General features: G+C 41.2%; 1 protein-coding gene across 3 annotated transcripts in view; it reads right to left on the reverse strand.

The window, feature by feature from the left end:
- Positions 1-6,581: 6,581 nt before the first annotated feature.
- Positions 6,582-15,663, reverse strand: part of arap3 (ArfGAP with RhoGAP domain, ankyrin repeat and PH domain 3) — a 31,881-nt gene continuing 22,799 nt past the window's right edge. For 2 of the 3 annotated variants that reach the window (XM_034542985.1, XM_034542984.1), the window contains exons 28-35: positions 15,208-15,336; positions 13,616-13,752; positions 13,454-13,536; positions 12,978-13,013; positions 11,379-11,442; positions 10,071-10,208; positions 8,343-8,381; positions 6,582-7,684 (exon numbers count right to left, since the gene is read on the reverse strand). In XM_034542985.1, the coding sequence (XP_034398876.1) occupies positions 7,226-7,684; positions 8,343-8,381; positions 10,071-10,208; positions 11,379-11,442; positions 12,978-13,013; positions 13,454-13,536; positions 13,616-13,752; positions 15,208-15,336 (1,085 nt within the window). In that variant the 3' untranslated portion in view covers positions 6,582-7,225. Of the gene's footprint in view, positions 7,685-8,342; positions 8,382-10,070; positions 10,209-11,328; positions 11,443-12,977; positions 13,014-13,453; positions 13,537-13,615; positions 13,753-15,207; positions 15,337-15,663 lie in introns of those variants that run through there. The other variant, XM_034542986.1, reaches the window with a different exon arrangement.

The following is a 15,663-nucleotide window of genomic DNA, read 5'->3' on the forward strand; positions in this document are numbered from 1 at the left end:
TGGAGTAGTAGGTGATGATGGAGTAGTATGTGGTGATGGAGTAGTAGGTAGTGATGGTGGAGTAGGTAGTGATGGAGTAGTAGGTGATGATGGAGTAGTAGGTGGTGATGGTGGAGTAGGTGGTGATGGTGGAGTAGGTGGTGATGGAGTAGTAGGTGGTGATGGAGTAGTAGGTGGTGATGGTGGTGGAGTAGGTAGTGATGGAGTAGTAGGTGATGATGGAGTAGTAGGTGGTGATGGAGTAGTAGGTGATGATGGAGTAGTAGGTGGTGATGGAGTAGTAGGTAGTGATGGTGGAGTAGGTAGTGATGGAGTAGTAGGTAGTGATGGAGTAGTAGGTGATGATGGAGTAGTAGGTGGTGATGGAGTAGTAGGTAGTGATGGTGGAGTAGGTAGTGATGGAGTAGTAGGTGATGATGGAGTAGTAGGTGGTGATGGAGTAGTAGGTGGTGATGGTGGAGTAGGTAGTGATGGAGTAGTAGGTGGTGATGGAGTAGTAGGTGGTGATGGAGTAGTAGGTGATGATGGAGTAGTAGGTGGTGATGGAGTAGTAGGTGATGATGGAGTAGTAGGTGGTGATGGAGTAGTAGGTGATGATGGAGTAGTAGGTGGTGATGGAGTAGTAGGTGGTGATGGAGTAGTAGGTGATGGTGGAGTAGGTAGTGATGGAGTAGTAGGTGATGATGGAGTAGTAGGTGGTGATGGAGTAGTAGGTGGTGATGGAGTAGTAGGTAGTGATGGAGTAGTAGGTGATGATGGAGTAGTAGGTGGTGATGGTGGAGTAGGTGATGATGGAGTAGTAGGTGGTGATGGAGTAGTAGGTAGTGATGGTGGAGTAGGTAGTGATGGAGTAGTAGGTGATGATGGAGTAGTAGGTGGTGATGGAGTAGTAGGTGGTGATGGAGTAGTAGGTAGTGATGGTGGAGTAGGTGGTGATGGAGTAGTAGGTGGTAATGGTGGAGTAGGTAGTATTGGTGGAGTAGTAGGTGGTGATGGAGTCCCACAGGGAACTGTTCTGTCTCCCTTCCTCTTCACCCTGTGCACCCCTGACCTCCAGTACCACTCAGGGTCATCTGCAGAAGGTCTCTGAGGACTCTGCAGTGGTCGGTGTATTAAGGATGGACAGGAAGTGGAATACAGGGCAGTAGTGGAGGACTCCGTGGAGAGGTCAGGTATAAATCACTCCTAAATATAATATATCCTGCTATTTTATTTTATTTTATATTTGCTGCTTCAATAAATAGTACATATCTTATCTTAGTTGTCTAAACCTGAGTAGTTTAGCTGTATAAACCTAACTGAGTAGTTTAGTTGTCTAAACCTAACTAGTAGTTTAGTTGTTTAAACCTAACTGAGTAGTTTAGTTGTTTAAACCTAACTAGTAGTTTAGTTAATTAAACCTTACTGAGTAGTTTAGTTGTTTAAACCTAACTGAGTAGTTTAGTTGTTTAAACCTAACTATTAGTTTAGTTGTTTAAACCTAACTGAGTAGTTTAGTGGTCTAAACTAAGTATTGTTTTTTGTAAATATGAGTGGCGTCTGTCTGTCCATTGGTGTGAACATGACCATGTGATCTTCACAGAGACCTGGATCCATCGTAAGTCCTTGAGGTCTTGAGTCCGTCATGGATTCGGTGGATCTCCAGCCTGACTGGGATCAGCCCTCCGAGTCGGGAAAGAAAAGAGGGATCAGAGACAAGAGGTCTTTGTGACGCCTCCCAGGACTCTGAGGTGATATTAACCCTCTGAGCTTCAGTCAGCCCCCAAACCGTATGCATCCCCATGGACGGAGACCGAAGACAAAGACCAGGGAAGTGGTCCTTAGTCTGCTGGTTTGGTCATGAAGGAGGCTCCAGGATCTGCTCTCAGACCCGAGAAAGGGAGCAGGGTTCAAGAGTCCTGGACTACAATCCAGACAACCACGCTGATCACCGCGTTGATCCAGACCACCGTGCTGATCCGGACCACCCCGCTGATCCAGATCACTGCGCTGAACCGGATCTGAAGTAGCTGACTCTTATGAATTGCGTTGGTTGAGACAGAGACCACTTAGAGAGATTCCTCTCAGGAAAATGAATAAACAATAGATAATGACAACATGAAAGTCAGGCTCCATCCACACCAACACCGGGCACCACGCTGGTGTAAGTAGATTGGTTGCTTAGTAACAGAAAATGATAGTATTTTTTTTATAATACTTAATAATACTTCCTCTATATTTCCCAAACACTCACTAAAACTCTTATTTCATCGTTTTATTGTTTAAACTTTTACAGTTGTATGTTGGAAGGAATCACTGGCAGACCTGGGTGTTGTTCTGCTTCTGATGAAAGGTCATGTGATCAGAGCGTGACGAATCAGGACGCCTCGTTAACTCTGAGACCCAATCACGTAGCGGAGCGGTGCGTCTACGTCGTCGTGTCCACCCGGCATCCTCTGACCTTTGACCCTCTCATCGGGACAGGAACAACTCCACAAAATAAACTTTAACGGGAGGAAAAAGGGCAGAAACCTCAGGGAGCAACAGAGGAGGTTATGACATCACACTCTTCTCTCCTCACTGATTGGTCAGCTGGTCTCTCTTCATGTAACACATGTAAACTTCAAAAGAAAGTTCACCAGCTCCACTGAAACCTCGTGACACATGAACACAGGTTTCACATTTAACTGAAGAGCTGAACATCATTCAGAGGGCACAAGTGATGATGATGATGATGATTTTAGAGGACGAAGATGAAAGTTGAACACAAATATTTTGTTCACGATATTTTGAGCTGTTCTTCCAAAATAACATCTCCGTGTTTTCAGTGTCGTTCTATCGACTCCGACACATCTGGTCTTGGACTTGTGTTGAACTCGACTGAGGTGGTCTGAACCCAGCTGCAGCTGTCCACACATCCCAGAGTGTGTGTGTGTGTGTGTGTGTGTGTGTGTGTGTGTCACCTCGGGGCATTTTGTCACTTAAGGGACACTTGGATCGGTTTCCTCCCCCTGAACTGCACGCTTCAAAGGCCGGATGAGCAGCGAGAGGTCAGGAGGCTCAGGACTAACTGATTTAGGAGGTTTAGTCTTCACTCTGAAATCCATCCTCTTTGTTCGGCCTCGTCGCCCCGCCGGCTCGTTCCCGTCCGCGGCTTCTTCTCGCCTTTTTAATTCCTTCTTCTCCGCTTCGCTGAGCTCCCGAAGACGAGAAGGTAACCGATCACAACATGTAAAGTTTAACAGCAGGACAGGAAGTACGGAGTCTGCAGGTGGTGGTCCACCAGCTCGTCAGCTCTAACCTCATCACTGAGCACCAGGTCCACCAGTCCACCCTGTCCAAGAGTCAACTAGTCCACCAGTCCACCCTGTCCAAGAGTCAACTAGTCCACCAGTCCACCCTGTCCAAGAGTCAACTAGTCCACCAGTCCAAGAGTCAACTAGTCCACCAGTCCAAGAATCAACTAGTCCACCAGTCCAATAGTTCGACAGTCCAGCAGTCCAACCTGTCCAATAGTCAACTAGTCCACCAGTCCACCCTGTCCAAGAGTCAACTAGTCCACCAGTCCACCCTGTCCAAGAGTCAACTAGTCCACCAGTCCACCCTGTCCAAGAGTCAACTAGTCCACCAGTCCAATAGTCAACTAGTCCACCAGTCCAAGAGTCAACTAGTCCACCAGTCCACCCTGTCCAAGAGTCAACTAGTCCACCAGTCCACCCTGTCCAAGAGTCAACTAGTCCACCAGTCCAAGAGTCAACTAGTCCACCAGTCCAATAGTCAACTAGTCCACCAGTCCAAGAGTCAACTAGTCCACCAGTCCAAGAGTCAACTAGTCCACCAGTCCACCCTGTCCAAGAGTCAACTAGTCCACCAGTCCAAGAGTCAACTAGTCCACCAGTCCAAGAGTCAACTAGTCCACCAGTCCACCCTGTCCAAGAGTCAACTAGTCCACCAGTCCACCCTGTCCAAGAGTCAACTAGTCCACCAGTCCAAGAGTCAACTAGTCCACCAGTCCAATAGTCAACTAGTCCACCAGTCCAAGAGTCAACTAGTCCACCAGTCCAAGAGTCAACTAGTCCAACAGTCCAATAGTCAACTATTCCAACCTGTCCAATAGTCAACTATTCCAACCTGTCCAATAGTCAACTAGTCCAACCTGTCCAATAGTCAACTAGTCCACCAGTCCAAGAGTCAACTAGTCCACTAGTCCACCAGTCCAAGAGTCAACTAGTCCACCAGTCCACCCTGTCCAAGAGTCAACTAGTCCACCAGTCCACCCTGTCCAAGAGTCAACTAGTCCACCAGTCCAAGAGTCAACTAGTCCACCAGTCCAAGAGTCAACTAGTCCACCAGTCCAAGAGTCAACTAGTCCACCAGTCCAAGAGTCAACTAGTCCACCAGTCCAAGAGTCAACTAGTCCACCAGTCCAAGAATCAACTAGTCCACCAGTCCAATAGTTCGACAGTCCAGCAGTCCAACCTGTCCAATAGTCAACTAGTCCACCAGTCCACCCTGTCCAAGAGTCAACTAGTCCACCAGTCCAAGAGTCAACTAGTCCACCAGTCCAATAGTCAACTAGTCCACCAGTCCAAGAGTCAACTAGTCCAACAGTCCAATAGTCAACTAGTCCAACCTGTCCAATAGTCAACTAGTCCAACCTGTCCAATAGTCAACTAGTCCAACCTGTCCAAGAGTCCTCTAGTCCAGCAGTCCAATAGTTCGACAGTCCAATAGTCCACAAGTCCAACCTGTCCAATAGTCCAACAATCCAACAGTCCACCAGTCCACCAGTCCAACAGTCCACCAGTCCAACAGTCCACCAGTCCAACAGCTCTGCCGGGGCACGACAGGTAAGCCGTTTAGGAACCGGGTTCAGGGTTCAAGGTTCAGGGTTCAGGGATCAGGGTTCAGGGTTTAGGGTTCAGGTGCAGTGACGGGAAACAGACCAGTGAGAATCTTGATGAGGGAAAGTGGAAACAGGTGAGCAGGTGGGAGGAGCAACAGGTGACCGGGACAGGTGTGAAGGTCTGAGTGAACTCACAGACTTCTGCAACACCAGAAAACATGAGAGGACGAGGAGGTTAGACCTTCATGGAGAAGATTCAGGCAAATATACAGACCATCATGAAGGGATGCAGTGCTTCAGAACATCCCATAATAAGGAGGTTAGACCTTCATGGAGAAGATTCAGGCAAATATACAGACCATCATGAAGGGATGCAGTGCTTCATTGTAATGGAGTACTTGTTGGTAGTACTACTACATTGTAATGGAGTACTTGGTGGTAGTACTACTACATTGTAATGGAGTACTTGGTGGTAGCACTGCTACATTGTAATGGAGTACTTGGTGGTAGTACTACTACATTGTAATGGAGTACTTGGTGGTAGTACTTCTACCATATAAACTGTCACTCTTGAAAGGTGAGCATCTGGTGCCACCTGCTGGTCATTTAGAGCATCACTTCCTGTCTGAGGAGAAGCATCACTTCCTGTCCGAGTAGGAACTTCACTTCCTGTCTGAGAAAGAACATTTGATGATCACATGAGGAGGTGTTCCGCTGCTTTTGGGCGGAATGTTTTTTAATGTTTTTAACAACAATAATGAGATTACAAGATACAAGAAACCAGAGAAACTTCCTCTTCAGGGCTTCAAACTTTTTATGAAGCATCTTCACAATTGACAAGTTCTGTTTTGAAGCTGGTCCATCAGAATCAGATTATTGATTATGAAAAAAATGGAAATGTACAATAAATCATGATCAACAAACAAGAGTATGAAAAGTCAAGAGTGTTATGAAAGTGATGCGTCTGATATCGTAACAAGTCTCTTATAAACAATAGACGATGCAGCTCATTGCTAATTAATTCAAACTTTAAGATACTTCATGAACTCTGGATGTGAACCCATCAGAAACAACATGAAGTATGAATGATTATCTGGAGGAAACTCAACAACCTGAAGATAGAATACATAAATAATGAGGTCTCAGGAACATTGATCCCATCAGCAGCTCTTTGAAAGGTGGAGCATCTGGAGGGGTTGGATGTATTTATTGTACTGTGTATTTGTATTTATTGTTTCCTCAGGTTCTTCCTCCATATTGTTTGTTGTTGATTTGGTGGGAAATAGTAATATTCTCCATTGGAGGTCAATAAAGCTTTCTCATCTCTCTGAAGGATTGGGTCTTGTGTTGTTGGTGTCTACCGGCCTCTGGTGGCCGAGGTGAGGAACTACAACGCCCCTTTCCTCCAGTGGCCGTAATACTTATTAATGAAGTATCAGTACTATAGTCATTATCTCTCTCTCTCTCTCTCTCTCTCTCTCTCTATATATATATATGTATATATAAAAATATATACTGTATATATATATATACAAATAAATACAAAAACTTCTGGGGCTTTTATTTTTAAACTCTAGGTTCATCCTAATTTTTTATTTTGACAAACAATCCTGATCCTGAGCTACAGGATTACAATCAGTTACTTAATGGTGCTTTTATTTTGAAAGGGTGGGACACTTCGCGGGAGTATGGGAAAAGAGGACTTAGAGGATTTCAGAAAGAAACATTGGTCAAATTAAATGTACAGTAATTAATATGCACTTGTTTACAGGAAGCTCTTTATTCTAATCTTTACAGTACACTAGTTAATATAACAGGAAGCAACATTTTTACTAACAGGAAGTGATGCCATATGAGCCTGATGACGACACTGAACTCTGTTATTTGGCATAAAGAGAATACAAAGATATCTAATATGTATTATACCACAATATATAATATGATATAATATAATATGATACAATATAAGATAATATAATAAACACCAACGGTTCCTTTCGTCTTCTTCACTTCAGTCTTTCAGCCACAACCCAACAGTGATGTCACTGGAGTCAGGGCACCTCTAAGCCAATCACAGTGGCAGCAGCAGCGGGGGGCGGGGCTGGAGGTTGAACTCCTGAATCATTGTTCTCTAAAAAAAGTCCTCTTTCAAATGCACCTCGTCCTAAATATGATAATTAATGTGAATCACGCTTGTGACTCCTGATGAAGATACATTTCAAGTTCAGGACCAGCAGATCCAGGACCTGCAGCATCTCTACAGAAATTCAAAGTAACGATTGATTACTCTGAGAGTATTAATAATACCCAATATAATATTCCCTTTCTCCGTATTGTGGACGTCTTCCTGGTTCTGTGGGTTCAAGTGTTGGAGGAGCTGAGAGGAGCTCCTGTTTCCTCTCAGACGTCATATGGCTCCTCCTCTTCCTCCTCCTCCTCCTCCTCCTCCTTCCTGGTGAAAGCAGAGCACAGCTCCTGCAGCAGCAGCTCCTGTGATGGAGTACAGACTCCCTGCTCCCTCCTCCTCCTCCTCGGTGCAGGCTGCTGGAAGGCGTTCAGGTCCATGGAGCTGCAGTCGGCTCCTCCATCATCTCGCTCCAGAGCGTCCACGGAGCCGGCGTCGGTCAGAACCGGGTCGGGGATGGTCACGTGGTCCGAGTGTCCGGTCTCGAGGGAAACCAGTCTGAGCGACGGGTGGTCTGGGACCTCCTGGGTCTCCGCGGTGCTGCCGGACAGGAAGCTGGTCTCCAGAGACTTGAGGACCTGCAGGCCGAAGTCCCCGACCTCCTCGTAGAGCGGCTCGGGGAGATCAGGAGACTCGGAGCGCTCCTCGAACGAGTCGTGCTGCACCTTCATGGGCTGGAGGTCAAACAGAAATACATATTTATATATGGATCTATACATATATATATGTGCGTAAATATATATATATATATATGTATGTATATACATATATATGTATATATAAAGATCTATATGGATCTTTACATATATATATATGTGCGTAAATATATATATATGTATATATATACATATATATATATATTTATATAAAGATCTATATGGATCTTTACATATATATTATATGTGTAAATATATATATATATATATAAATATATATGGATCATTACACATATATATGTGTAAATATATATATATATATATGTATATATACATATATATATATATATTTATATAAAGATCTATATGGATCTTTACATATACATATACAGTATATATATATATATTTATAAATATATATAAAAATAAATATATTTATACATCTATATATAAAGACCAATATAGATCTAAAGATCAATACATATATTTATATATACATATATAAAGATCAATATATTTATATATCTATATATAAAGATCTATATAGATCTATAAGGCATCAAGTTATTCTCCTCCACAAGAAAGTACTCAATGAATAAAAGTATAACATACTCACAAAGTACTCAATATAAACACATTTACTCAGAAAGTACTCAATGAAAGTACATTTACTCACAAAGTACATGGAGAGAGTCCGTCTGTCGTGTAACTTTCTCTGCAGAGAAGAAAATATAAAATAATCTTTTAATTTCGCTCCGAACAGGAAAAAATGTGATTCTTAACGTTCAGTGTAAAAGTATTTTAACATCTAATTAAATACTTTATTAAAATGATTGATGGACCTAATCCGAGCCAAGTGATACGTGAAATTTATTAACTATCAGGATGAAAAGTCTGAAACACGAAGCAAACAATGAGTCAGTAGATTGACAGGAGAAAGTATCTTAAAGTACCCTCAAGTACCCTCAAATATCCTAAAGTACCCTCAAGTATCCTAAATTATCCTCAAGTACCCCAAAGAACCCACAATTATCCTAAAGTATCTCAAAGTGACCTAAAATACCTTCAAGTAACCTAAAGTATCCCAAAGGATCCTAAAATAACCTAAACTATCCCAAAGTACCCTAAAGTATCCCAAAATGCCCTAAAGTATCCTAAAGTACACTCGAGTATCTTAAAGCACCCTCAAGTATCCCAAAATATCCTAAAGTACCCTAAAGTATCCTAAAGTACACTCAAGTATGCTAAAGTACCTTACAGTATCCTAAAGTAACCTAAACTATCCCAAAGTACCCTAAAGTATCCTAAAGTACACTCAAGTATCCTAAAGTAACCTAAACTGTGCCATAGTACCCTAAAGGACCCTAAAGTACACTCAAGTATCCTAAAGTAACCTAAACTGTGCCATAGTACCCTAAAGTACCCTAAAGTATCCTAAAGTACACTCAAGTATCCTAAAGTAACCTAAACGGTGCCATAGTACCCTAAAGTATCCTAAAGTACACTCAAGTATCCTAAAGTAACCTAAACTGTGCCATAGTACCCTAAAGTACCCTAAAGTATCCTAAAGTACACTCAAGTATCCTAAAGTACCTTACAGTATCCTAAAGTAACCTAAACTATCCCAAAGTACCCTAAAGTATCCTAAAGTACACTCAAGTATCCTAAAGTAACCTAAACTGTGCCATAGTACCCTAAAGTATCCTAAAGTACACTCAAGTATCCTAAAATACCTTACAGTATCCTAAAGTAACCTAAACTATCCTAAAGTACCCTAAAGTACACTCAAGTATCCTAAAGTACCTTACAGTATCCTAAAGTAACCTAAACTATCCCAAAGTACCCTAAAGTATCCTAAAGTACACTCAAGTATCCTAAAGTAACCTAAACTGTGCCATAGTACCCTAAAGTACCCTAAAGTATCCTAAAGTACACTCAAGTATCCTAAAGTAACCTAAACTATCCCAAAGTACCCCAAAGTACCCTAAAGTATCCTAAAGTACATTCAAGTATCCTAAAGTAACCTAAACTGTGCCATAGTACCCTAAAGTATCCTAAAGTACACTCAAGTATCCTAAAGTAACCTAAACTATCCCAAAGTACCCTAAAGTATCCTAAAGTACACTCAAGTATCCTAAAGTAACCTAAACTGTGCCATAGTACCCTAAAGTACCCTAAAGTATCCTAAAGTACACTCAAGTATCCTAAAGTAACCTAAACTGTGCCATAGTACCCTAAAGTATCCTAAAGTACACTCAAGTATCCTAAAGTAACCTAAACTATCCCAAAGTACCCTAAAGTATCCTAAAGTACACTCAAGTATCCTAAAGTAACCTAAACTGTGCCATAGTACCCTAAAGTACTTGTATTAGACGTTGCAGATTAAGGGCCTCTTTGCACTGACCAGCGTCTGATTGGCCGACAGCATGCTGCTGTTGCTCTCGTGTCCTCTGATTGGGACGAGCGGCATCGTGCCGAACTTCTGCTTCGAGATATCTGAGGACGAGTGGCGCCTCAGAACCGGAGGACCCGGGTCATCGTTCTGGAGACAAGTCAACAGGGGGGACCGTGAGGACACGTCTAGACCACGGTCCCTGAGGAGGACCGGACTATGACCAGATTCAGTCATCTGAAGGACAGGCTGACTTGAGGTCTGATCCTGGATCAGTTCTTCAGATTAAACAGGATTAGACTTGAGGTCTGATCCTGGATCAGTTCCTCAGATTAAACAGGATTATATTTGTGGTCTGATCCCGGATCAGTTCCTCAGATTAAACAGGATTAGACTTGAGGTCTGATCCTGGATCAATTCTTCAGATTAAACAGGATTAGACTTGAGGTCTGATCCTGGATCAGTTCCTTAGATCAAACAGGATTAGAGTGATCTGATTTAAGGTCTGATCCTGGATCAATTCTTCAGATTAAACAGGATTAGTTAATCTGACCTGAGGTCTGATCCTGGATCAATTCCTCAGATTAAACAGGATTAGAGTAATCTGATTTAAGGTCTGATCCTGGATCAATTCTTCAGATTAAACAGGATTAGAGTAATATGACCTGAGGTCTGATCCTGGATCAATTCCTCAGATTAAACAGGATTAGTTAATCTGACCTGAGGTCTGATCCTGGATCAATTCCTCAGATTAAACAGGATTAGTTAATCTGATTTGAGGTCTGATCCTGGATCAGTTCCTCAGATTAAACAGGATTAGTTAATCTGACCTGAGGTCTGATCCTGGATCAATTCCTCAGATTAAACAGGATTAGTTAATCTGACCTGAGGTCTGATCCTGGATCAATTCCTCAGATTAAACAGGATTAGTTAATCTGACCTGAGGTCTGATCCTGGATCAGTTCCTCAGATTAAACAGGATTAGTTAATCTGACCTGAGGTCTGATCCTGGATCAATTCCTCAGATTAAACAGGATTAGTTAATCTGACCTGAGATCTGATCCTGGATCAATTCCTCAGATTAAACAGGATTAGTTAATCTGACCTGAGGTCTGATCCTGGATCAATTCCTCAGATTAAACAGGATTAGTTAATCTGACCTGAGGTCTGATCCTGGATCAGTTCCTCAGATTAAACAGGATTAGTTAATCTGACCTGAGGTCTGATCCTGGATCAATTCCTCAGATTAAACAGGATTAGTTAATCTGACCTGAGATCTGATCCTGGATCAGTTCCTCAGATTAAACAGGTTAATCTGACCTGAGCCTTGAGGAAGCTGGTGATCCAGTCCCACAGTTCGGCCTCACAGCTGCAGCAGAGAAACCTGAAAGAGATGATCATAAACGTTATTGATCTCAAGAGATGATTCATAAATGTTATTGATTTCAAGAGATGATTCATAAATGTTATTGATTTCAAGAGATGATCATAAACGTTATTGATCTCATGAGATGATTCATAAATGTTATTGATTTCAAGAGATGATTCATAAACGTTATTGATTTCAAGAGATGATCATAAACGTTATTGATCTCAAGAGATGATCATAAACGTTATTGATTTCAAGAGATGATTCATAAACGTTATTGATCTCATGAGATGATTCATAAATGTTATTGATTTCAAGAGATGATCATAAACGTTATTGATCTCAAGAGATGATCATAAACGTTATTGATTTCAAGAGATGATCATAAACGTTATTGATTTCAAGAGATGATTCATAAACGTTATTGATTTCAAGAGATGATTCATAAACGTTATTGATCTCATGAGATGATTCATAAATGTTATTGATTTCAAGAGATGATCATAAACGTTATTGATTTCAAGAGATGATTCATAAACGTTATTGATTTCAAGAGATGATCATAAACGTTATTGATCTCATGAGATGATTCATAAATGTTATTGATTTCAAGAGATGATCATAAACGTTATTGATCTCAAGAGATGATCATAAACGTTATTGATCTCAAGAGATGATTCATAAATGTTATTGATTTCAAGAGATGATTCATAAATGTTATTGATCTCATGAGATGATTCATAAATGTTATTGATTTCAAGAGATGATTCATAAATGTTATTGATTTCAAGAGATGATCATAAACGTTATTGATCTCATGAGATGATTCATAAATGTTATTGATTTCAAGAGATGATTCATAAACGTTATTGATTTCAAGAGATGATCATAAACATTATTGATCTCAAGAGATGATCATAAACGTTATTGATTTCAAGAGATGATCATAAACGTTATTGATTTCAAGAGATGATTCATAAACGTTATTGATCTCATGAGATGATTCATAAATGTTATTGATTTCAAGAGATGATCATAAACGTTATTGATTTCAAGAGATGATCATAAACGTTATTGATCTCAAGAGATGATCATAAATGTTATTGATTTCAAGAGATGATCATAAACGTTATTGATTTCAAGAGATGATCATAAACGTTATTGATCTCATGAGATGATTCATAAATGTTATTGATTTCAAGAGATGATTCATAAACGTTATTGATCTCAAGAGATGATCATAAACGTTATTGATCTCAAGAGATGATTCATAAATGTTATTGATTTCAAGAGATGATCATAAACGTTATTGATCTCAAGAGATGATCATAAACGTTATTGATCTCAAGAGATGATTCATAAACGATATATTTCTGTCATGTTATCGTTGACACATTAAAATATGATCCAAGTAAATAACAGCTGGGTCTCGTATCAGATTATTGATGAACTAATACATGTTTTATTAAAAATGATAGATGTATAAAGTACATATATAGTACACGTGGTACTACCAGCTGTGACATCAGAGGTTGATCCACCATACTTACAGCTGGTGTTTGTGTGACATCACTGTGAAGCCCCACCTGCAGAAACAGAGATATTAGTGATGACCTCACACACACACACAAGCACGCACAAACACACACACACAAGCACGCACAAACACGCACACACACACACAAACAAACACACACACACTGAGTGTCTCTCGGTGTGTCCTCAGTGTCTCTGATTGTCCTCAGTGTGTCTCAGTGTGTCCTCAGTGTCTCTGATTGTCCTCAGTGTCTCTCAGTGTGTCTCTCTGAGTGTCCTCAGTGTGTCCTCAGTGTCTCTGATTATCCTCAGTGTCTCTCAGTGTGTCCTCAGTGTCTCTGATTGTCCTCAGTGTGTCTCTTGGTGTGTCCTCAGTGTCTCAGTGTGTCCTCAGTGTCTCTCAGTGTGTCCTCAGTGTCTCTGATTGTCCTCAGTGTGTCTCTCAATGTGTCCTCAGTGTCTCAGTGTGTCCTCAGTGTCCTCTCTTTACCTGCTCGGAGCCTTGAGCTTCCTGCGGATGCCAATGTAGACCTTCATGGACTTCAGAGACCACTCCTTCTCTGGTTTGATGCTCTGAACAAGGACAAAGACCAGTGAGGGACGGGGACTGGGAGTCTACTGGGGGACAGAGAGAGACACGTCCCTCGCTTACCTTCTTGTCCTTCAGCAGCAGCAGCTTGTGGTTTAGGATCTGGAACGTCCGCTCCTGGAACCGGTTGCCCTGAAGGAGCTTCGGAGGTTCTTCACGACACCTCAGGAGACCGATCTTCATGATCTCACTCTTATAGGCTGGACACACAGAGGGAGACAGGGGGAGCGAGAGAGAGAGGGGGAGAGACAGGGAGAGAGAGAGACAGGTAATATTAGTTAGTAATGGTTTGGTAATATGTTAGTAATGGTTTGGTAATATGTTAGTAATGGTTTGGTAATACATTAGTAATGGTTTGGTAATATGTTAGTAATGGTTTGGTAATATGTTAGTAATGGTTTGGTAATATATTAGTAATGGTTTGGTAATATATTAGTAATGGTTTGGTAATACATTAGTAATGGTTTAGTAATATGTTAGTAATGGTTTGGTAATATATTAGTAATGGTTTGGTAATATGTTAGTAATGGTTTGAAAAATTCAACAATGTATTCGAAATAAAAATAAGTGTATGAAAAGTTTAGTTGGGTTAAATATAATTTTGATTCAGTTCAGATTTTTTGGAATAAAATATATTTCTTAATTTTTCAGTAGCAGATTTAATATTTTCAACTTTCAATCTTTATTTTTACAGTTTCGATATCTTATTTTTTCAGGTTCAGACTTTTGTCCGGGGTCTGGCATGGGGGGCGTGGCATCAACTAAAGGGGCGTGGCATCAACTACATGGCCGTGGTATCAACAACAGGGATGTGGCATCAACTAATGGGGCGTGGCATCAACTATAGGGGCGTGGTCTCAACTACAGGGGCATGTAGTATAGTGCATAGTGTGTAGTATAGTCCATAGTGTGTATAGTGTGTAGTATAGTGTATAGTGTGTAGTATAGTCCACAGTGTGTATAGTGTGTAGTATAGTCCATAGTGTGTATAGTGTGTAGTATAGTCCATAGTGTGTATAGTGTGTAGTATAGTGTATAGTGTGTAGTATAGTCCACAGTGTGTATAGTGTGTAGTATAGTCCATAGTGTGTATAGTGTGTAGTATAGTGTGTAGTATAGTCCACAGTGTGTATAGTGTGTAGTATAGTCCATAGTGTGTATAGTGTGTAGTATAGTCCACTGTGTGTATAGTGTGTAGTATAGTCCACTGTGTGTATAGTGTGTAGTATAGTCCATAGTGTGTATAGTGTGTAGTATAGTCCATAGTGTGTATAGTGTGTAGTATAGTCCACAGTGTGTATAGTGTGTAGTATAGTTCATAGTGTGGAGTATAGTCCACAGTGTGTATAGTGTGTAGTATAGTGTATAGTGTGTAGTATAGTCCATACTGTGTATAGTGTATAGTGTGTAGTATAGTGTGTAGTTTGTGTATAGTGTGTAGTATAGTCCATAGTGTGTATAGTGTATAGTGTGTAGCATAGTCCATAGTGTGTATAGTGTGTTGTGTGTAGCATAGTGTACAGTGTGTAGCATAGTGTGTAGTGTTTAGCATAGTGTGTATTGTGTGTAGTATAGTTCATAGTGTGTATAGTGTGTAGTATAGTGCATAGTGTGTAGCATAGTGTGCAGTGTGTAGCATAGTGTGTGTGACGTACAGGTGAGGATGGTGAGCCCGTCTCCTTTAGGAACCCTCTTCACCACCAGGTAGGCGGAGCTTGGGTCGGCCATCTTGCACCACTGCAGAGCCTGCTCCAGGACCTTCTCTTTGGGGTGTAACGGCCGCTCTGACACCATCATCAAGAACAACAACAACATCATCATCAACAACAACAACACCCATTAGGTAGAATGTCCCAGGCTCCCTGAACTCATGTGAGAGCTGCTAGAATCCTCTAAATGATTAGGAAAGGAGCTCTAACGCTTCCTTCCCTATCTCCTTGATCATAAGAGACACTGGACTATCCTTTACCAAAAGAAAGGACATAACCTGAATTTAAACTGGTCCGGACCAGCATTTGCGACATTGAAGACCCTCTGAGCCACTAATGTGTCTTCTCAGTGAATCCCTCAGGTGTGTCAGAGAGAGACAGACAGGTGTTCAGGTGTCTCAC

The sequence above is a fragment of the Cyclopterus lumpus genome, chromosome 10 (assembly GCF_009769545.1).
Source record: "Cyclopterus lumpus isolate fCycLum1 chromosome 10, fCycLum1.pri, whole genome shotgun sequence".
Lineage (NCBI taxonomy): Eukaryota > Metazoa > Chordata > Actinopteri > Perciformes > Cyclopteridae > Cyclopterus > Cyclopterus lumpus.